The sequence below is a fragment of the Gymnogyps californianus genome, unplaced genomic scaffold (assembly GCF_018139145.2).
Source record: "Gymnogyps californianus isolate 813 unplaced genomic scaffold, ASM1813914v2 HiC_scaffold_77, whole genome shotgun sequence".
NCBI lineage: Eukaryota > Metazoa > Chordata > Aves > Accipitriformes > Cathartidae > Gymnogyps > Gymnogyps californianus.
Genome location: NW_026114470.1, coordinates 201,601 through 224,673, shown reverse-complemented (window position 1 = coordinate 224,673; position 23,073 = coordinate 201,601). Strand labels below are relative to the sequence as shown.

Here is a 23,073-nt window from a genome sequence, read left to right as displayed (position 1 = left end):
CCAGGGATGGTGACTCAACCACTTCCCTGGGCAGCCTGTTCCAACCCTTTCGGTGAAGAAATTTTTCCTGATATCCAATCTAAACCTCCCCTGGCACAACTTGAGGCCATTTCCTCTTGTCCTATCACTTGTTACTTGGGAGAAGAGACTAACACCCACCTCGTTACAACCTCCTTTCAGGTAGTTGTAGAGAGCAAGAAGGTCTCCTCTGAGCCTCCTTTTCTCCAGACTAAACAACCCCAGTTCCCTCAGCTGCTCCTCATAGGACTTGTTCTCTAGACCCTTCACCAGCTTCGTTAGTGCTGGTGAAGGGTTAGTTGGTGAAGCGTTAGTGCTGGTTATCACTTCCCTAGTCCTGCTGGCCACACTATTTCTGATACAAGCCGGGATGCTATTGGCCTTCTTGGCCACCTGGGCACACTGCTGGCTCATATTCAGCTGGGTGTTGACCAATACCCCTAGTTCCTTTTCCACCAGGCAGCTTTCTAGTTACTCTTGCCCAAGCCTGTAGTGTTGCATGGGGTTGTTGTGATCCAAGTGCAGGACCTGGCACTTAGCCTTGTTGAATCTCGTATGATCGGAGATGAGCTTTGCAAACTCTGATAAGAACAAGTCGTGTTTCTAAAAACTGTCAAATTAAGTGGTTTCACCATCCAGGTCCTTGCTACTCAGAAGCTGCTAAGATGTAGGAATTTTGAGAGCTTAGATTAACTGATCATTAAGTAATAGCAGTCTGAAAACCCATGTTGCCAACTCTCAGTCCTTGGGAGAAATGTTCTTTGGGAAGTGCCCTTCTGGCAGACAGTACACTGGACTAATGCTGCTGCAATTTCAGTTTGCTAGATTTTAGAGAATTTAGTACTTGATTAAGCAACGCTTTTTCTATGTATCCCAAGCCCACAATTAATGGACTAGGTTTACATAACGTTTCCTCCAAATACAGATGTTCTGTGCTATTGTTGGATCTCCAAGCTAACCCTAGCATTATAAAAGGGGGTAAGTACTGGAGGAAAGAAGGGAGAGTAGGAAATAGAAGTCTCAAAACATTTAGCTTAAAAATTTGACACGTTCTTAAGAAAACTCATTTTGTTACTGGCTTCAGTTTATATCTTGCAGTAAAGAATAAAATGGATGTGTAGTCAGGAAGAACTTCAGTGGGAGTGTTGCAACTGAGAACCACATTTTCATTTGCCAGTTATATTTAAGTAATAAAACTGAGCTAGGTGTGTTTTTCAGGATATCTGAATTCCACTGGGATTGCAGAAAATGTTTCAGATCATTAAATAAAATATTAGTCTTTTTTTAATCCATCATTCCCATATTTTGCTTGGAAAAGTAAATTATGTTAATGTTTTCCTTTGCCAGATTTCTAGATTTTCATAATGTTTTAATGTTTTCTTTTTTATTTTCTTTTGGTTGTTGAAAGTTTCTTGTGTGAAGTTTGGCACATTTTCTTATTATTGTGGCCTTAACTTGCAAGCCTGACTGATAGATAGATTTATGTGGTTTAATGTTGTCCTGGTTTCGACTGGGACAGAGTTAACTTTCTTTTTAGTAGCTGGTACAGTGCTGTGTTTTGGACTTAGTGTGAGAATGATGTTGATAACACACTGATGGTTTAGTTGTTGCTAAGTAGCGCTTATCTTAAGCCAAGGACTTTTCAGTTTCCCATGCTCTGCCAGCAAGCAGGTGTACAAGAAGCTGGGAGGGAGCATAGCCGGGGCAGCTGACCTGAACTACCCAAAGGGGTATTCCATACCATGGAACGTCATGCCCAGTATATAAACAGGGGGGGAGTTGGCTGGGTGGTGTGGATCGCGGCTCGGGAACTAACTGGGCATTGGTCAGCGGGTGGTGAGCAATTGCATTGTGCATCACTGGTGGTTTTTTTTGGTTTTGTTTTTTTTTTTCCCTTCCTCCCCTCCTTTTTTGTTATATTCCTTTTCATTACTATTATTATTATTATATTTCATTATTACTATAGTTAGTATTATATTTTACTTTAGTTATTAAACTGTTCTTATCTCAACCCACGAGTTTTACTTTTTTTCCCCTCTTTCCTCCTCCTCACCCCACTGGGAGGGGGAAGGGGGAAGCTGCTGCGTGGTGCTTAGTTGCTGACTGGGGTTAAACCATGACAAATGTGCTCTCACTAATTAGTGTAAACACTGCAGAGGATTTAATGATGCTTTGCTGCACTATCTTATTTCTCCCCTTCTCTCCCATTCTTTAGGATCCTAATCAGTTAATCTGTGCAAGTGCTTTAAGAGTTTTATCCAGTATCCGCGTGCCAATTATTGTTCCTATTATGATGCTTGCTATTAAGGAAGCCTCTTCTGATTTATCTCCTTATGTGAGGAAGAATGCAGCCTATGCAATCAAAAAACCGTATAGGTAAGCGATTCTGACAAATACTGAAAAGCAATTTTAAGACTGTTGTTTAGTAAGGCTACTGGGCAGGTTGGCATGTCTCATGATGTATCAGATCTGTTTTTTAAAAAGTATTAAGTGTGTGTAGACATTCAGTCACTCAACTGATTTGGTTGGAATTCAGGCACCTTTGGATTTATATCCCCCCCTCCCAGTTACTACAGTAAAGGTTTTCGTGTTCTTGATCTTAACTATTGGCAAAAAGCATGTCTACTGTCTTCTGCTCTTCTGAAATGAAGATTCTGAGTACTGTGAGAATTTTTTTAATGACTGCTATCTGTTTAAAATGTCTTCCTGAAAGTTTGAAGATACAGTTCTGTTCTTTTTTTTTAATTTGGGGGGGGTTGTTTTGTTTTACCATGGGGTAAGCATTTTTTTTTTCTGTCCTCCATTGTTTTCCATGGCATATTTTTGTAAGATAAAGGTGTTTTGATTAATAATTATAGCAGTTGGATATAGTTATAACAAACTCAGATACATCTTAAGTTTCAGAACTTAAAATAGTCATTTGAGAGTTGAATCAACCTTGATATAAGAACACACCTCAGAATGGTCTCTTGCTTGCTAGAATAATGGGATAACTATGAAAAGATACAAAAGAGAAACTGATATACTATCTTTTGTTTTTAATATACGAGTTATTGTTATCTGTGTAGCAACTATTTTGATGGGTCTTCTCAGAATCCAAGATTTGTGTTTAGCGTCTGTATCTTTCATCCTGAAGACACTCGCTGTATTTTGCAGTACAGGTGACAAATACTAAATAGTAGAAATTTTATCTATGCAAATCCAAATCTTCCTCTTCCCTCTTTGGAAATTCTTGTTGTAGAAGAGGTCTTACAAAGAGGTGGGTACTGGTTTACTCAGATGGGGGCAACAGAACCTGTACCTTTCCAAAACAGAGAAAGGCATTTATTCTACTACTTATTTCCCTTTTCTTTCACATGTGCCAAAAGGGAGGGTGAGAGATGTTAGGGGTTCCGAATCAGGTAGTCTGAGGCTGCTAAAGCTCCATGCCCCCTCAGTCCAACCAGTAGTGAGGCTGAGCGTGTATTCCTAATGGGCACATACACAAACACATATACAACTCACATGCACGTAGCCAGCCATACAGATCAGCACAGACAGAAAACAACACTCATGCAGAAAAAAACTGGCACCAACAGCCTTATCTTGTTGCCATCTCTGGCTGATCAGGATGAAGGCCCATTAGTGGACATATATATGTACAATATGGATCCCCCAGTAATGATCCTAGATGCTCAGTCTTTCCAGTAACTGGTCTTGGATCCCCAGTGTCCCCAGTCACTGGCACCTGCACATACAAGCCCACAATGCCTGCAACCCCACTCTACTTGCTGTTACAGACCCCCTCAGTCAGACACACACATGCCCCCACACCTTCATTCACACACTATGAATCTCACAGTAGCTGGATTTAGACACTCAGACTACCCAGTAACTGCCCCATCTCCAGTTGTCTCCCACTGGATGGACGGGGAGAGGGGAGAGAAACAGAGAGACTGAGACACACAAATGGGTGAGACCTTACAGTCTCTCCAATAATTGGCCTGGATGCCCTGGTCCCTCTGGTAGCCAAAAGTCTCCTGTTGTCTCACTTGGAGACACACACACATGTCAAGCCCAGACCTATGGCCCCACTTCAATACCTGGCTCCCAAGACACCTAGTCTGGCTTAGTATTCTCTAGCAATCACACACTGACATACATACTTGCTCTGGTTGCTGGTACCACAGTTACATGGTGTGGTGGGTTGACCCTGGCTGGATGCCAGGTGCCCACCAAAGCCACTCTATCGCTCCCCCTCCTCAACTGGACAGGGGAGAAAAAATATGACAAAAGGCTCGTGGGTCGAGATAAGGACAGGGAGATCACTCACCAATTACCGTCACGGGCAAAACAGACTTGACTTGGGGAAATTAATTTAATTTTTTACCAATCAAAAAGTCAGAGTAAGGTAATGAGAAATAAAACCTAAATCTTAAAAACACCTTCCCCCCGCCCCTCCCTTCTTCCCAGGCTTAACTTCACTCACGATTTTCTCTACCTCCTCCCTCCGAGCGGCACAGGGGGATGGGGAACGGGGATTGCAGTCAGTTCATCACATGTTGTTTCTGCCGCTCCTTCCTCCTCAGGGGGAGGACTCCTCACACTCTTCCCCTGCTCCAGCGTGGGGTCCCTCCCACAGGAGACAGTCCTACATGAACTTCTCCAGCATGGGTCCTTTCCACAGGATGCAATCCTTCAGGAACAGACTGCTCCAGCGTGGGTCCCCCATGGGGTCACAAGTCCTGCCAGCAAACCTGCTCCAGCGTGGGCTCCTCTCTCCATGGGTCCACAGGTCCTGCCAGGAGCCTGCTCCAGCACGGGCTTCCCACGGGGTCACAGCCTCCTTTGGGCGCATCTACCTGCTCCGGCATGGGGTCCTCCATGGGCTGCAGGTGGATATCTGCTAGATATGATATTATTCTATGAATCATATAATTATTTAGGTTGGAAAAGACCCTTAAGATCATTGAGTCCAACTGTTAACCTAACACTACCAACTCCACCACTAAACCATGTCCCTAAGTGCCATGCCTACACCTCTTTTAAATACCTCCAGGGATGGTGACTCAACCACTTCCCTGGGCAGCCTGTTCCAATGCTTGACAACCCTTTCAGCAAACAAATTTTTCCTAATATCCAATCTAAACCTCCCCTGGCACAACTTGAGGCCATTTCCTCTTGTCCTATCACTTGTTACTTGGGAGAAGAGACTGACACCCACCTCGCTACAACCTCCTTTCAGATAGTTGTAGAGAGCGAGAAGGTCTCCCCTGAGCCTCCTTTTCTCCAGACTAAACAACCCCAGTTCCCTCAGCTGCTCCTCATAGGACTTGCTCTCTAGACCCTTCACCAGCTTCATTGCTCTTCTTTGGACACGCTCCAGCACCTCAATGTCTGTCTTGTAGTGAGGGGCCCAAAACTGAACACAGTATTCGAGGGGCGGCCTCACCAGTGCCGAGTACAAAGGGACAATCACTTCCCTAGTCCTGCTGGCCACACTATTTCTGATACAAGCCAGGATGCTATTGGCCTTTTACAGTCAATCTTTTACAATTCTTTTTCAATCAATTCTTTGGAGTACTTGATTTTTCTGGAAGTAGTTTCTTCAATGCTCTTGGTTCCCAGCTTGTGTCTAAAGGTCAACAAACCTAACCTCTTTTAATTTCAGATGTGTCTGACTGAATGTGTAAAAAGAATTTTTATTTTTCCTTCTAGTCTTGATCCAGAGCAAAAGGAAATGTTATTTGAAGTGACAGAAAAGCTTTTGAAGGATAGAAGTATGGTAAGAAACAGATGTTGCTATTACATATGCATATTTTTTTAAAGAGTTTACTCCTCAGGCTGTCATTCAGCAGTACATAATACACTTTCCTAACCCTTGCTGATATGGTTTTATATGTTTTTAAGTAGAAGTATCATTGTGTATTTATGCATTATACTATGAATGTAATAGTGACCATCTCCTTTAATAAGACTGGTAATTTTACTTACATCACGGGTATTCTTAATCTGGTTTTGTTAGTGTGTTTTTATGTATGCTTCTTTAAACTTAATTTTGAGAATGAAAGTTATAATGATATGAATCAGTGTACAAGTCTCTGTATAAACACTCTTTCATTGGGAAATTAGCTAGGTCATTTCAATTTTTGTGTGATATTGTAAGAATAAATTACTTATGTATGATACATAGCATACCTGTTGATGTCAGTCTGCCTTGTAGTGTGTACAACTGTTAAACAATAATCCTTGCTGTGCACTTGTTTGTTCTTGCAAATATCCCCACTTCTGATCCGGTAAGTAAAACCGATGTCCTGGGACAATTTCTGTAGATTTAACACTCCTATTATATTTTGCCTGCTCTATATAGATACAGGTTTTCTGTATGAACTCCTGGATGTCTCCCAATGGTCACACACTTTAATATTTTTCTTCCTGTACCCACTACAAGTAAGTTTCCCAAGTCTAAGCCAGAAAGGTAATTGAGCAAGGAGTCAAAGACAGACTTCAAATAGAAAACAAAGTTGTAAATTAAAACATTTAACTTGCTCTTCTTGTTCAAATGACTGATTTAGTGAGTGTAATGCTTTTTGAGTTAATGAAAGTATTACTAGGTACCAGATAGCGTGTTGCTTCATCTCCTATTTGCCAAGTGTTTTTGTAACACACAGGAATAGATTGTCTGTTGTTCTAGCACAGTCCAGGTATTCAGGACATAAATGGTGCCGTTCTCTAAAAGACATCTTGCAACTTCCACTTGAAGGGTTGCTGAAGGAGAGTGTCAGAGCTTAATGGCTCAGCAGACAGTAAATCAGTTAGCTCTCCTGACTGCATCCATGCTTGACCTGTACTCATTTGTCAGAGGCCTTTGTGCTTCTGTGGAGTTGCCCCTCAGTGGTTCCTTGTGTATTTTCTTTTTGTGGTTCATGCTCTTGGTGTGCATGCAATGTGTGAATGTGAGTGTCCTGGTTTCGGCTGGAACAGAGTTAACTTTCTTTTTAGTAGCTGGTACAGTGCTGTGTTTTGGATTTAGTGTGAGAATAATGTTGATAACACACTGATGGTTTAGTTGTTGCTAAGTAGCGCTTATCTTAAGCCAAGGACTTTTCAGTTTCCCATGCTCTGCCAGCAAGCAGGTGTGCAAGAAGCTGGGAGGGAGCACAGCCAGGACAGCTGACCTGAACTAGCCAAAGGGGTATTCCATACCATGGAACGTCATGCCCAGTATATAAACAGGGGGGAGTTGGCCGGGAGGGGTGGATCACTGCTGGGGCATCGGTCAGCGGGTGGTGAGCAATTGCATTGTGCATCACTTGTCTTTTCTTGGGTGTTATTTCTCTCTCTTTTTTTGTTATATTCCTTTTCATTACTATTATTATTATTATATTTTTATTATTATTAATTAGTATTATATTTTATTTTACTTTAGTTATTAAACTGTTCTTATCTCAACCCACGAGTTTTACTTTTTTTTTTTTTTTTTGATTCTCTTCCCCATCCCACTGGGAGGGGGGAGCCACTGCATGGTGCTTAGTTGCTGGCTGGGGTTAAACCATGACAGTGAGATTAAATTCTTTATACCTGTGGAGGCATAAAGGACTGAGAAGCCATCTTTGTTTCTTTTTATTGCTGATGGCAGGAAAATAAAATCCTCAAGTTTTCACTCTGTTCCCTAGTCCTTATTGCATATGGTAAATGACAAGTTATCCAACAACTAGTCATTTACACATTTACTTTAACAAAATGTTAGAGGAAAAAAGTATAGAGTAGGTTTGGGTCGTCTTATTCCCAGCACACTGATCCTGGCACTTGGAGATATTTACAAGGGGAGGTTAATGCTCATTGCTTAGTATATGGCACAGTTCTGGTCCCCCTGTGACACTGAATAATGGACTGAATAATATATTTATGAAGATACCAGCTGAAGCAATAGCCAAAGTTATGCTATTTTGTTTCCCCAGCACATTCAAGAAGCTAATAATGATGGTCTAGAATTGGGTCTTTTGGGCCTCCTTGGAGACATAATATGGTTAACTGCTGCAACTTTTTCTTCCTTTTGATTCCTCTTGGTCTGTTCCCTAGCAAGACCTGATTCCAGCCTGGGCTGAGACATCTCAGCTTCAGAAGTTTTACTTTTTCAAGAAGTGATATGAAGAATTATTATTCCAAAAAGGAACAGTACAAATCTCCCTTCAGGACTCTCTGAATCAAAACCAAGTATTAATATGTGCTCTTTCATCCCAGGGTCCACAGCTTGTTGTGATCTAAAATGGAACTGTCTCTGTTTAATCCTTGATAGCTTTGGGAAGACCAGTCTAGTATGGAAAAGCTTCATCTTAAGTAGTCATCTTTTGTCATGTTCCACTGAATGTTCCCAGAAAGCCTCCAGATTTACTAACAGAAAACACATAGTGCACAAGTGTTTTATTAGCAGGTAACTCCAATCTGAATAAGCTTATTCTTTGCCTCTGATTAGAGAACATAGCAATTTGCTCACAGTGGAGGAAACAGATTGCCACTTGTAGCTACTTTTAGCTTTTAAAATTAGAGGAGATGCAGCTGCTTATGGGTGGTGGTCCTTATGTACAGGTGTACATATGTAGCTTACATAGTCTTACTTTTTAAGTCTTATTTAAACTCCTCTTGGGAAATTTTTATTAATTTGAACCACCTTTTTAGCTTCCCTTAGAGAATACACATTTCATACACTTAGCATAAAAGAATAAAAAGCTCCTTCTACATACATAAAGGCAAAAGCTTTTAGAAAATATTTTGCAGTCTTTGTGAAGAAAATTAAGTCAGGTGGGATCCTAGAAATGGGTTCGAGATGTAGAACAGCAGCGTTTTGTCATAGCCTTATGTCGTGGTTTAACCCCAGTCAGCAGCCAAGCACCATGCAGCTGCTCCCTCACTCCCCCCACCCCCGCCCCTGCTCCCAGTGGGATGGGGAGGAGAATTGGGAAAGAAGGTAGAACTCGTGGGTTGAGATAAGAACGGTTTAATAACTAAAGTAAAATATAATACTAACAATAATAATAATGAAATATAATAATAATTGTAATGAAAAGGAATATAACAAAAAAAGAGGGGAAAAAAAGGAAAGAACAAACCAAAACAAAAACCAGTGATGCACAATACAATTGCTCACCACCTGCTGACCGATGCCAGAGCCGCGATCCGCCCCTCCCGGCCAACTCCCCCCTGTTTATATACTGGGCATGACGTTCCATGGTATGGAATACCCCTTTGGCTAGTTCAGGTCAGCTGCCCCGGCTATGCTCCCTCCCAGCTTCTTGCACACCTGCTTGCTGGCAGAGCATGGGAAACTGAAAAGTCCTTGGCTTAAGATAAGCGCTACTTAGCAACAACTAAACCATCAGTGTGTTATCAACATTATTCTCACACTAAATCCAAAACACAGCACTGTACCAGCTACTAAGAAGAGAGTTAACTCTGTCCCAGCCGAAACCAGGACACCTTATGAAGTCCATCTGTTTGATTAATGATATTTCTCAGGTTTTTGCAGCTTCTGTTGCCTTTTTGACTGTGAGGTGGCCTGAAATTTGTAGGATGATAATGTGGAACTTGGACCACTAGTGTTTACTTGACACGAATCTTTGGATTTCTGCTATTCAATTGTACAGAAGCTATTCCCTTACATCAACGTTAGTTGTCATCTCCTGATAGTTTTAATCTAATGTCAGCAGATCAGTTTGTTGGGAAAGTGATGGTATTTTCATTAAATAGTGTCTTTACCAAAGTGGGAGAATCTTAGTGACTTTGGGAATTGTTGAACATCAGTGGTTCTCCACCTTTTTTTCTCCTGATGGAAATGTCATGTTACTTTTGGCATTTCTGTGTACTTAGGGGCCAATAATCCTCAAACAAGCCATAATGCATTGTATATAATAACTAGATGCGGGAAAATCCAACGTGATATTTTTGGGGTTTCTTTTGTTCTTATTCCATTTGTTTTAGATATGTTTGGAGGGAGAGTGTAATTATTAACATTAACGATGTATATAACAGTTGAATGTTGTTCAAGTGATGTTTGAGAATTCACTTTAATAAAAAATAAATTTTTACCCATAATTTGTCTTTTCTATAACCATTTGACCTCACGCAGTGTTTTTGAAACTTATTGACATATCTACATTAAAATGAGACAGAATAGCTATCTAGCATAGATGCATAGATATCTCTAAATTTATGTAAACCAGAAATTTCTTCAAAGACAACATGCTATTGTGGTTTATTAATGTAGTTTATGTTGCATAGAAAAGGCACAATGTATTTAAATTAGTCATTTTATATTTGAAATAGCAAGAAACTGTCTGGATGGGAATTTTACTACAGTAAAATTAAGCCATTTTATCAGACTGTACAAAATGCGTTCATTTTTTAGGTCTCAATCGGTAGTAAATTTTAATATAAGCTGAGGTAAGCAAAACTTAAAATAAGATGAGATCTAACCTTAACCCAGCACTTCATTAAAATTTCTGGTGAGATAAATGAAAGATCACTCTACTCCTTAAGTGACTTAACACAAAGATTCAATTAAAAGCCAAGCTCTCAGTTAATCTAAGATGCAAAATTATCAAGTGCAAATCATCATTAACATACACTAATTCCCAGTTAGCCACCCTTGAGGGTATCAACAGAGCTGTGATTTTGTGCCAGTGTATTCAATTTTTAAACAGATAAGATGTTTACAAGTATTTTTATTACAGAGACTTAAGAAACTCCTAGTTATGTTTTTACCCTTGCTTTGCAGAAAAAGTACCTCAGACTTTGATAAGCAAGTACAAGAGCGTGAATGCCTGCTCCTTTTATTTTTCTAGTAATTCTAGATAATTGAGCAGCTGACGTGATTTTATGTAGAAAGGAAGATAAGAGCATGTGTGTATTTTATGCTAAAATGATTTTCTCAAAGTAATATAGCTAGTCAGGTAGTCATGTGTGAAGGTATAATTGAGTATTTTAGAGGAAACTAGTTCCCTTTTTGGTTGATTCTGTATCACTTCACTCTAATTCTCCTACTTTTTTCCATTCACTTAACAGGCCTGATGATCTAGCTTTGGGGCATAGGGTTTAAGGCAGGATTTATTGCTTAAGTTGCTTTTGGCATACTGCGAAGGACTGTAGAACTGCATTCTGTTTGTAGCCTGTGTGTTTTACAACTCTGTGTAAACAATAATAAAAATCAAGTGCATTAATGATACCTGAGTTACAGCAGTTAAACAAAAATATATATATAAAAAAAAAATGTCGATATTGAAAAGGAATCATATCCATTGTCCAAACCTGTAAAGCAAAAAGAACTTGTGACTTCCATTCCTTAGTCCAAACTAAAGTATCTTGAAGTGTATCTAAAGCAGCATCTAAAAAGAAAAGGCAGAATGTAGACCTGTAGCTGGGATGTAGTTGTATGGATGCTGGGCATATTAAAAATGTCAAAATTTATTGCAGGTTTCCATTGTCCTTAACTTTGATCTTAGTTTATGTGCTGGTTTTGTCTGGGATAGAGTTAATTTTCTTCACAGTAGCTGGTAAGGGGCTATGTTTTGGATTTGTGCTGAAAACAGTGTTGATAATACAGGGATATTTTTGTTATTGCTGAGCAGTGCTTACACAGAGTCAAGGCCTTTTCTGCTCCTCACACCACCCCACCAGCGAGGAGGCTGGGGGTGCACAAGAAGTTGGGAGGGGACACAGCCGGGACAGCTGACCCCAACTGACCAAAGGGATATTCCATACCATATGATGTCATGCTCAGCATATAAAGCTGGGGGAAGAAGAAGGAAGGGGGGGACATTCAGAGTGATGGCGTTTGTCTTGCCAAGTAACTGTTATGCGTGATGGAGCCCTGCTTTCCTGGAGATGGCTGAACACCTGCCTGCCGATGGGAAGTAGTGAATGAATTCCTTGTTTTGCTTTGCTTGCGTGCATGGCTTTTGCTTTACTTATTAAACTGTCTTTATCTCAACCTATGAGTTTTCTCACTTTTACTCTTCTGATTCTCTCCCCCATCCCACTGGGTGGGGGGAGTGAGCAAGCGGCTGTGTGGTGCTTAGTTGCCAGCTGGGGTTAAACCACGACAATCCTTTTTGGCGCCCAACGTGGGGCTCGAAGGGTTTGAGATACTAACAGGTTTGACCAGAGTGTATTAGAAGGGATTTATATCTGTTAACAGTTGCAGGTCACGATATTGATTCATCTGTTCTCGATATTAGTTTATCTGATCTGTGCCATGCTCTTTTTTTTTTGCTGTACATGTTGAAGATTGGTGTTGGCTTTTGCAGTTTGCTGTGCTCTGTAGTGATTAGTGAGGTTTTGCCTGGGAGATTTGTTATTAAAACAGACCTTGAGCTTAATCTGGTATTTGGGCTCTGTACTGAAGCCATTACTGTACTTCGGGTACCATCTCATGGAGACAACAATTATACTTCTTCCTCTGAGAGGTTTTTTGTGGAGGAAATACAGAATGGCACCTTCACCACCATCTTCTGTGATGTTTTCTCCCTCGTTACAATAACTTTTCAGTATCTTGAACATCCTTGGATAGTTAAAATACTTCTATTGGTATTCCTTAGGACTATTGCTTCAGTTTTGTCTAAGGTTAACAGGCAATTTAGGAATATGACCCAGGCTCTGCAACAGTATGGTCATGGGTGGCAAGGCATGTGGGAGAGTATAGGCAGGTATCTAGAGAACTTCTCACCTCCAATGGTCTGGTACTTCACTCCTGAACAACTGCAGGATCCTGATGAAGTGATAGAATGTTTGGAAAAGAAAAAAAAAAAAAAAATGCCGTGGCTATTCCAAAGAGGCACAACTTACCGTGCTGTGCTGGACCCTGGCCAGCATCTACCAAACACTGCTCGATATTATGCAGCACCCTCAAGGAGAAGAGAGGGTCTCTGGCTCTGAAAACATACCAACAGACACTATGGCTAAACCAGACACTATATCAGTCACCCCTATAACTAAAAAGAAACAATGGAAGTAGAAGTCAACTCGTTTAGAAAGGGATGAAGAAGCTTCTCCTAAAAGGGAGCAGGAGAGAGAATCAGAAGAGGCAGCCTATTCTGCAGCAGAGCAGTCACGAGAACAGGAGGAGGAAGGGACTGAAATCATAAATGAGGCAGAAACCATCCGATCCCTATCCCTAAGTGAGCTGCGAGATATGCGAAAAGATTTTAGCTGTCAACCAGGCAAGCTAATTCTCAGCTGGTTACTCCAATGCTGGGATATTGGGGCCAGTAGTCAGGAATTAGAGGGTAAGGAAGTCCGGCAGCTAGGATCCCTTGCTAAGGATAAGGCCATTGACAAAGGAATTGGAAAAAGGGCAGGAGTCCTCAGTCTTTGGCGGCGGCTCCTGTAGAGTGTGAAGGACAGGTATCCCTTCAAGGAAGAACTTGCAAATTCCCGAAGCAAATGAACCACCATTGAGGGAAATATCCAGTATCTGAGGGAATTAGCCATGGTGGAGGTGATCTATAACAACCTGGATGACAACAATCTATGACAACCAGGCATCCAAAGACCCGGATGAAATCCGGTGCATGTGGTCCATGTGGCAAAAGTTTGTACGAAATGCACCGATGTCATACGCCATCACCCTGGTGATAATGAGCTGGACAGACACGGAGGCACCAACTATAGATGGACTAGCCAGACAACTCTGAGAATACGAAGATAATCTCGCTCCCTCCATGTGTGCATGTGTCTCGGCTGTGGACAGACTGCCTCAAAAATTGTCTGAGCAATCCGAGAAGGATAGGTCTTCCTCATGCACTCCAACCAAGGTCTCAGCTATTAAGAGTCAGCCTTTTTCTGTTCAAGGGAGAGTGTATTAGTGGTGCACACCACGTGCAACCCTGTGGTTCTTCCTGCGTGACCAGGGGGAGGACATGAGGAAGTGGGATGGTGAACCTACCTGGAGACTAGAAGTTCGGGTACAGGAACTGCAAGGAAAAACAACAGCCAAAAAGCATCCATCTAGGAAAATTACTGCTCCAGTGTCTGTTGGGTAGAGTAGAAGGGCTGATTGCACTATTCGCCCTGATGAAGGGACTTCTGTTTTGCTATTACAAAAATCAAGTAATGAAGACTCCGACCAGGAATAGAGGGGCCCTGCCTTCGGCCAGGCATAGGAAAGGGACAACCAGCTTTACTGGACTGTGTGGGTTTGATGGCCTGGCACATCAGCCCCACGGGAGTATAAAGCTCTAGTGGACACCGGTGCACAGTGTACCCTAATGCCATCAAGCTATAAAGGGGCAGAACCTATTTGTATTTCTGGGGTGACAGGGGGATCCCAACAGCTAACTGTATTGGAGGCTGAAGTGAGCCTAACTGGGAATGAGTGGCAGAAACACCCCATTGTGACTGGCCCAGAGGCCCCATGCATCCTTAGCATAGATTATCTCAGGAGAGGGTATTTCAAGGACCCAAAGGGGTATCGGTGGGCCTTTGGTATAGCTGCCTTGAGTATGGAGATTAAACAGCTGTCTAGCTTGCCTGGTCTCTCAGAGGATCCATCTGTGGTGGGGTTGCTGCAGGTTAAAGAACAGCAGGTGCCACTTGCTACCATGACAGTGCACTGGCGGCAATATCGCACCAACCGAGACTCCCTGGTTCCCATCCATATGCTGATTTGTCGACTGGAGAGTCAAGGAGAGATCCCATTTGGCCAGTGCAAAAATCTAACAGAGAATGGAGACTAACAGTGGACTATCGTGGCCTGAATGAAGTCACACCGCCACTGAGTGCTGCCGTACCGGACATGCTAGAACTTCAATATGAACTGGAGTCAAAGGCAGCCAAACGGCATGCAACAATTGATATTCCTAACGCATTCTTCTCAATCCCTTTGGCAGCAGAGTGCCGGCCACAGTTTGCTTTCACTTGGAGGGGCGTCCAGTACACCTGGAATCGACTGCCCCAGGGGTGGAAACACAGCCCCACCATTTGCCATGGACTAATCCAGACTGCACTGGAAAAAGGTGAAGCTCCAGAACACCTGCAGTACATTGATGACATCATCGTATGGGGCAACACAGCAGAAGAAGTGTTTGAGAAGGGGAGAAGAATAATCCAAATCCTTCTGAAAGCTGGTTTTGCCATAAAACAGAGTAAGGTGAAGGGACCTGCAGAGGAGAACCATTTTTTAGGAATAAAATGGCAAGATGGACGTCGTCACATCCCAATGGATGCGATCAACAAAATAACAGCTATGTCTCCACCAACTAACAAAAAAAGAAACGCAAGCTTTCTTAGGTGTTGTAGGTTTTTGGAGAATGCATATTCCAGGTTATAGTCTGATTGTAAGCCCTCTCTATCAAGTGACCTGGAAGAAGAACATTTTAAATGGGGCCCTGAGCAGCAGCAAGCCTTTGAACAGATTAAACGGGAGATAGTTCATGCAGTAGCCCTTGGGCCAGTCCAGACAGGATGAGATGTGAAAAACATGCTTTACACCTCAGCCAGGGATAACAGCCCCACCTGGAGCCTCTGGCAGAAAGCACCTGGAGAGACTCAAGGTCGACCCCTAGAGTTTTGGAGTCAGGGATATAGAGGATCTGAAGCCCGCTATACTCCAACTGAAAAGGAGATATTAGCAGCATATGAAGGAGTTGGAGCTGCTTCAGAAGTGGTTGGTACTGAAACACAGCTCCTTTTGGCACTTCGATTGCCTGTGCTGGGCTGGATGTTCAAAGGGAGGGTCCCCTCTACCCATCATGCAACTGATGCTACATGGAGTAAGAGGGTCGCACTGATAACGCAGCAGGCTCGAATGGGAAACCCCAACCGCCCAGGAATCCTGGAAGTGATCACGGATTGGCCAGAGGGCCGAAACTTCGGAGTGTTGCCAGAGGAGGTGACTTGTGCTGAAGAGATCCTGCTGTATAATAAACTGCCAGAAAATGAGAGGCAATATGCCCTGTTTACAGATGGGTCCTGTCGTATTGTGGGAAAACATCGGAGGTGGAAAGCTGCTGTGTGGAGTCCTATATGACAAGTCGCAGAAACTGCTGAAGGAGAAGGTGAATCGAGTCAGTTTGCAGAGGTGAAAGCCATCCAGCTGGCTTTAGACATTGCTGAATGAGAAAAGTGGCCAATACTTTATCTCTATACTGACTCATGGATGGTGGCAAATGCTCTGTGGGGGTGGTTGCAGCAATGGAAGCAGAGTAACTGGCAACGCAGAGGTAAACCCAGCTGGGCTGCCCCATTGTGGCAAGATATTGCTGCCCAGCTAGAGAACCTGGTTGTGAAAGTACGTCATGTAGATGCCCATGTACCCAAGAGTTGGGCCACTGAAGAACATCAAAACACCCAGCAGGTGGATGAGGCTGCTAAGATTGAAGTGGCTCAGGTGGATCTGATTGGGAACATAAGGGTGAATTATTTATAGCTCTATGGGCCAATGACACATCAGGACATCTAGGAAGGGATGCAACATATAGATGGGCTCATGATCGAGGGGTGGACTTGACCATTGATGCCATTGCACAGGTTATCCATGAATGTAAAACATGCACCATAATCAAACAAGGCAAGTGGCTAAAGCCTTTTTGGTATGGAGGACGATGGCTGACACAAATATGGGGAGGCCTGGCAGATTGACTATATCACACTCCCACAAACCTGCCAAGGCAAGCGCCATGTGCTTACAATGGTGGAAGCAACTACTGAATGGTTGGAAACATATCCCGTGCCCCATGCCACTGCCCGGAACGCTATCCTGGGCCTTGAAAAGCAAGTCTTATGGCGACATGGCACCCCAGAAAGAATTGAGTCAGACAATGGGACTCATTTCCGAAACAATCTCATAGACACCTGGGCCAAAGAGCATGGCATTGAGTGGGTGTATCACATCCCCTCTCATGCACCAGCCTCCGGGAAAACTGAATGATACAATGGACTGTTAAAGACTACATTGAGAGCAATGGGTGCTTGGACATTCAAGCATTGGGATACACATTTAGCAGAAGTCACTTAGCTAGTTAACACTAGAGGATCTGCCAGTTGACCTGGCCCTGTCCAATCAAAACCCCTACGCACTGTGGAAGGAGATAAGGTCCCTGTAGTACATATAAGGATCTGGCTGGGAAAAACAGTCTGGGTTATTCCTTCATCAGGAAAGGGTAAACCTATTTGTGGGATTTTTTTTGCTCAAGGACCTGGATGCACTTGGTGGGTAATGCAGAAGGATGGGGGAGTCCGATGTGTACCTCAAGGTGATTTAATCCTGGGTGAAAAGAATCCATGATTTGAGTTGTATGATGGCAGTGTTACATGATGCTGTATGTCACCATTGCTGTGGCTGCCATATATCAAAGGTATTATAGCAGGAACCTCTCACTGCTAGCCAAGCTATAGGCAAGAGGAAGAATTCATTGCAATGTTAAAAATTAAGGCCTAGTCCAAAGGGACCAGGGGTGGGGAATGTAATGGACATACCTTTAAATTGTTGTAACCCATGATTTGAGTTGCATGTTATAGGAATTACTATAGCAGGAACCACCCGAACCAATGGAGGACAAGCCTTACAAGAAGCAGTGCAAGTGCAGCAGTGACCTGACCTGAGCTGGCTTTGGTGCCCAATAATTCCACGCAACACACCACCTCTCCTGTCCTGAGTGACCACCATAATAGATGGAGCCCAAAGTCATGGACTAAATGAACTCAATGGACATTTTGTGGACATTTTACAGATATTTCACAGGTGTGGTCCATAGACTAAGGGAATGATATCTGTGTATTATATCAAAGGATGGGAAGGGGGGGTGGTTAACGAGGATGTATTGGATAGTGTGGGACCTGAGCATGATGTAAATGGTATGGAATAAGGGGTGGAGAATGTGCTAGTTGTGGCTGGGATAGAGTTAATTTTCTTCACGGTAAGGGGCTATGTTTTGGATTTGTGCTGGAAACAGTGTTGATAATACAGGGATGTTTTCATTATTGCTGAGCAGTGCTTACACAGAGTCAAGGCCTTTTCTGCTCCTCACACTGCCTCACCAGTGAGTAGGCTGGGGATGCACAAGAAGTTGGGAGGGGACACAGCCAGGACAGCTGACCCCAACTGACCAAAGGGATATTCCATACCATATGATGTCATGCTTATCAATAAAACTAGGGGGAGGTTTGTGGGGGGCCGCTGCTCAGGGACTGGCTGAGCATCAGTCGGTTGGTGGTGAGCAGTTGTTTTCATTTGCATCACTTGTTTTTCTTGGGTTTTATTTCTCTCTCTTTGTTATTTTCCTTTTCATTACAATTTATTATTATTATTTCTATTTTTTTAAATTTCAATTATTAAACTGTTTTTATCTCAACCCATGAGTTTCTTTCTCACTTTTACCCTTCCAATTCTCTCCTCTATCCCACCGAGGGGGAGTGAACGAGCGGCTGTGTGGTTCTTAGTTGCCGGCTGGGGTTAAACCACGACAATTTATTTGGGCAAATACCTCTGATACAAGGAAGTTTTATGATGTGTGTGTGAAAAATATAAATGCATGTGCTGCATGATAAAATTAATTTTTTTTCAGCCCCATTCAGAGAACTGGGTTAGTATGTGGCCACATATATTTTGCGCTATGTCATAGCTGTTGCTATTATAGCTCATGTTCTGGGACCAGGTAGTATACAGAGTGCAACACTGCTTTTGAACTCTTCTAAGACAGAAGAATGTTAGAAAGAAATTTCAAAATGTGTTGGCCAGACTTGCAGATGCTTATTGATTCCCAAGTATGTACTCCTGATGTTGATTCCCCAGAAACCTTTGTTGTGAAGAAATATTAGATGGGATAGAGGGAAGTTTTGGGTGAAGACTGATAGTAAATTAGCTTATTGCATGGAATCTGTTTATTGCTAATTAAGATTTACACTCTTTTCCAAAGGCTAAATTTTCCTTTAGCCTCTACTTAAATAATATTTTTCCCTTTAATGGGAATATTTTAATCACATTAAACTACTTCTAATTTTTACATTTATTTATTATTCTGTTCTGGTGTGAAAATTTATTCTTAAATATAATAGATGTAACAGTATGAATTCTATTTTGGGGCTGAAAAGAATTTATACAAACGTGTGAGTATTGAGATTTCTTTTACAGACTGCATGGTTACTAGATGAAGCACAGATTCTTGGGAAGTGACACCTCTAACATTAAAAAATGATCCTAGGAATCGTTGATGGCTTTGCAATGAGGATCTTGATCTTTTAAACTAAAGCAGCGTATTTGGGGATAATGGGGGAAGAAAGCTGGGCTCTACTTTTCAGCAGTAGGGTTCTGTTAATAAGTTAATTGTTTTAGTTTAGAACCCAAATGTGTGGTGTGGTGGGTTGACCTTGGCTGGCCGCCAAGTGTCCACCAAGCAGCTCTATCATTCCCCCTCAACTGGACAGGGAGAGAAAATATGATGAAAGGCTCGTGGGTTGAGATAAGGACAGGGAGAGATCACTCACCAATTACTGTCACGGGCAAAACAGACTCGACTCGGGGAAATTAATTTAATTTATTGCCAATCAAAATCAGAGTAGGATAATGAGAAATAAAACCAAATCTTAAAACACCTTCCCCCCACCCCTCCCTTCTTCCCAGGCTCAACTTCACTCCTGATTTCTCTACCTTCTCCCCCCTGAGTGGTGCAGGGGGATAGGGAATGGGGGTTTGGGTCAGTTCATCACATGTTGTTTCTGCCACTCCTTCCTCCTTAGGGGGAGGACTCCTCACACTCTTCCCCAGCTCCAGCATGGGTCCCTCCCACGGGAGACAGTCCTCCATGAACTTCTCCAACGTGAGTCCTTCCCACGGGCTGCAGTTCTTCACAAACTGCTCCAGCATGGGTCCTTTCCACAGGGTGCAATCCTTCAGGAATGGACTGCTCCAGCGTGGGTCCCCCATGGGGTCACAAGTCCTGCCAGGAGCCTGCTCCAGCGCGGGCTCTCCACAGGGTCACAGCCTCCTTCGGGCGCATCTACCTGCTCTGGTGTGAGATCCTCCACGGGCTGCAGGGTGGATATCTGCTCCACCATTAACCTCCATGGGCTGCAGGGGGACAGCCTGCTTCACCATGGTCTTCACCACGGGCTGCAGGGGAATCTCTGCTCCGGCACCTGGAGCACCTCCTCCCCCTCCTTCTTCACTGACCTTGGTGTCTGCAGAGTTGTTTCTCTCACATATTCTCACTCCTTTCTCTTCCAGCTGCTGTTGTGCAGCAGTTTTCCCCCCTTCTTAAATATGTTATCACAGAGGCGCTACCACCATTGCTGATTGGCTCATCCTTGGCCAGCGGTGGGTCTGTTTTGGAGCCGGCTGGCATTGGCTCTATCGGACATGGGGGAAGCTTCTAGCATCTTCTCACAGAAGCCACCCCTGTAGCCCCCTCCTCCGCTACCAAAACCTTGCCACGTAAACCCAATACATGTGGCTAAGATGATAGTGTTTTCTTAACTTATTGATTTAATGTTGGTAAAAGCTTATTTTGTGGGGAAAAAAAATACTGAGTTTGTGCAGATGTTTTACTGTGATAGATCTATTATTCAGCTATTAGAAGATAAATGGCTGATCTTTTCCAGTTTCCTTGCCTCCCAAAAATTAAAATAAGAAGGGGAATATCATTTGGGCTGTATGATTAGGGCAGATGGGGTGGCCATTAATTTAAGAGAGGTGAATCTTGGTAGCATAGTCTAACTTGCACTGTATTATGAATCAAACCTCGATGCGCTTCTTGTGATGACACAGCACTCTCAGGTTTTTGCAGCATTAATTAGAATTCATGACAAAATAGATGCAGGGAAACAGTTTGTACCCTTCATAATTTTATAGAAAATTTATTCTTATTAGAGGAACCATTTGCTTAGTGTGGGTTTTTTTTCGTTACCAGCTTGTCAGCTAGCATAGATAATCTGGAGAAACTGAACTCCATAGATTGGGTGTCACTTTTGTTGATGGTTCATGTAGTTTACCTTGGAGCACAGGTAATGGCTGAAATTCATAGCAACAGCACAGAAAAACGTGGCAGCGAGTGGAAGACAAATGAACCATGTTTATTGCTTTAATATAAAAAATACATAAATGGAAAGTAGCATTTGAATCTGATGAGCTTATTGCTAGTTTTGTTGGAGTGATTTATATTTTCTCCTTATACAAAAAGCTACTATTGACACAGTGAGATGGAAATTAACTGACTGTTTTTTGGAAAACTGTATTTTTGGGGTTTATATTCTGATTGGATAATTTTATTTTAATTCTAAATATTTTTATGGAATGTTGAGCATTTAATAAACAAAGATTATTAGCTGTTCCTCTGATGTTTAGATGTATAGTAGGATCATGCTATAGGGGGAACAGTGTCAACTAGAAAATAATCTCTTATTAAGAAAGCATTAGGAAATTTTCTCAGATAAATCCTCTTGTTACTAATGCATTTTGAATCTGTTTTACATTCTGACATATATTTCCCCCATCTCCCCCTTAAAATGAAAAGCTTAATTTTGGAAAATGCAATAATGGGGAGAGGGGCATGATCTTAAGTAGTGTTGTGATGTATGGTAATTCCTGTATTGTAAATCTAGGGACTCACCACAGGAATAAAATTCTTGTTCATCCGGTGCACCTCTTGCATTTCATAATGTATGTTCAAATTTTTATTAGTATATTTTAAGTGTTCACAAGTGACAGCATGCTCAGTGTAAACTTGAGTAACTGATGTGAATTGAAATAAGTAATTATTTAGAATTCCTGTATTTCAGTATGACTATTTCTTTGTATCAAGTTGTTTTACTCAGAGTAACTGAACTTTTTAAATGAGATGTGCTCAGTTTTAAAAGATCTAAACTAGTGTTATATGTATTATTTTATGTCAGCTTTCAAACTGTATCATATCCAAATGAAAGAGAAATACAGCAAAATGTGTGCACAGTACTAGTAGTAGTAAAAGGCAAGGGTATCCACTCCAGAACTACAGTTGGACACCAGCATCTGTATCGTCCTTCACCTATAAACCTAAATGGGTATTTTTAAATATTAGGCTGCAACTATTCTTATAGTCATAAATCTCTCTCCCTCCCTCCCCCCCTCCTTTTCTCCCCTTATATGTCAAACCTGTCAAGAGACCCTATACTGTCTTGTAGTGTGGAAGAGTAGGATATCCATAATAAAGTCTATGGGACAGTGACCAAAAAAAGTCTCTGTGGTCTAAAAGTGTCATCCCTTTCTTCTAAAACTTCAGGTCCATCACACTGTCCTCTGCAAGTTGGTCTTAACTGTAGTTCAGAGTTTTGCATCCTGATAAAATTGCTGCAAGTGAGTTCTAACATATAATTATTCTTGCCCTTCCTCTTCTCCCTCCCCAGCTTAGCTGGCCTAATTGAATACCTACTCAGGACTGATAGTGATTTGTCTGGAGTTAACCACTGTCTTCTGCTGAGCTTTGGACCCACACCTAAGCATCAACTGGCAGCAGTTTTTAATTACAGAATAGCTTACTGCAGCAGGTTATTAAGAAGAAAGTTTAGTACAACAACATAAAAACAACACAAAACCAAACCTATTGTTTTTGTGATACAGCAAAAAATAGGAAATTATTTTAGATGGAAAGCGTAATTTATTTAGCTCTATCAAATAATCAAATTTTGCTCCCTGGAATGAGTTGTATGCTTGCTGGGACCAGCAGGTACCAGTATGTGGATGGGGCTGGAGACAATAAATACAACTTCACGTTTATTCTTATTGGTAATTCGTAAAATCCCCACAGAGCCTGAAACTTGTTTAGCATAATAGCAAGACTATATTCTGAGCTATTTTCTTTCAATTTTAATGTTGGGCGCATACTAATAAACCAAACGTCGGCCAAATACTGGGAGAAAAATGTAACATATGAATATCATTGTAGTTAATATTTCTCAAAAAGTACCATTTCAATAAACTGTACTTCTATTTAATTGCTTGCTTTAAGTCATTGGGGAAATTTTAGAGGTTGAAATGCAGATAGAATATGACATTAATTTGCTGCCAGAAAGCTATACTGCGTGCATGCTAACCACATACATATCAACTGCTTC

General features: G+C 42.0%; 1 protein-coding gene across 1 annotated transcript in view; it reads left to right on the top strand.

Moving 5' to 3' along the window:
- Nucleotides 1–23,073, top strand: part of LOC127029115 (AP-3 complex subunit beta-1-like) — a 184,332-nt gene that overhangs the window by 5,475 nt on the left and 155,784 nt on the right. Inside the window, 2 exon segments of the mRNA XM_050914761.1 lie at nucleotides 2,234–2,394; nucleotides 5,716–5,782. Coding sequence (XP_050770718.1) covers nucleotides 2,234–2,394; nucleotides 5,716–5,782 — 228 coding nt within the window.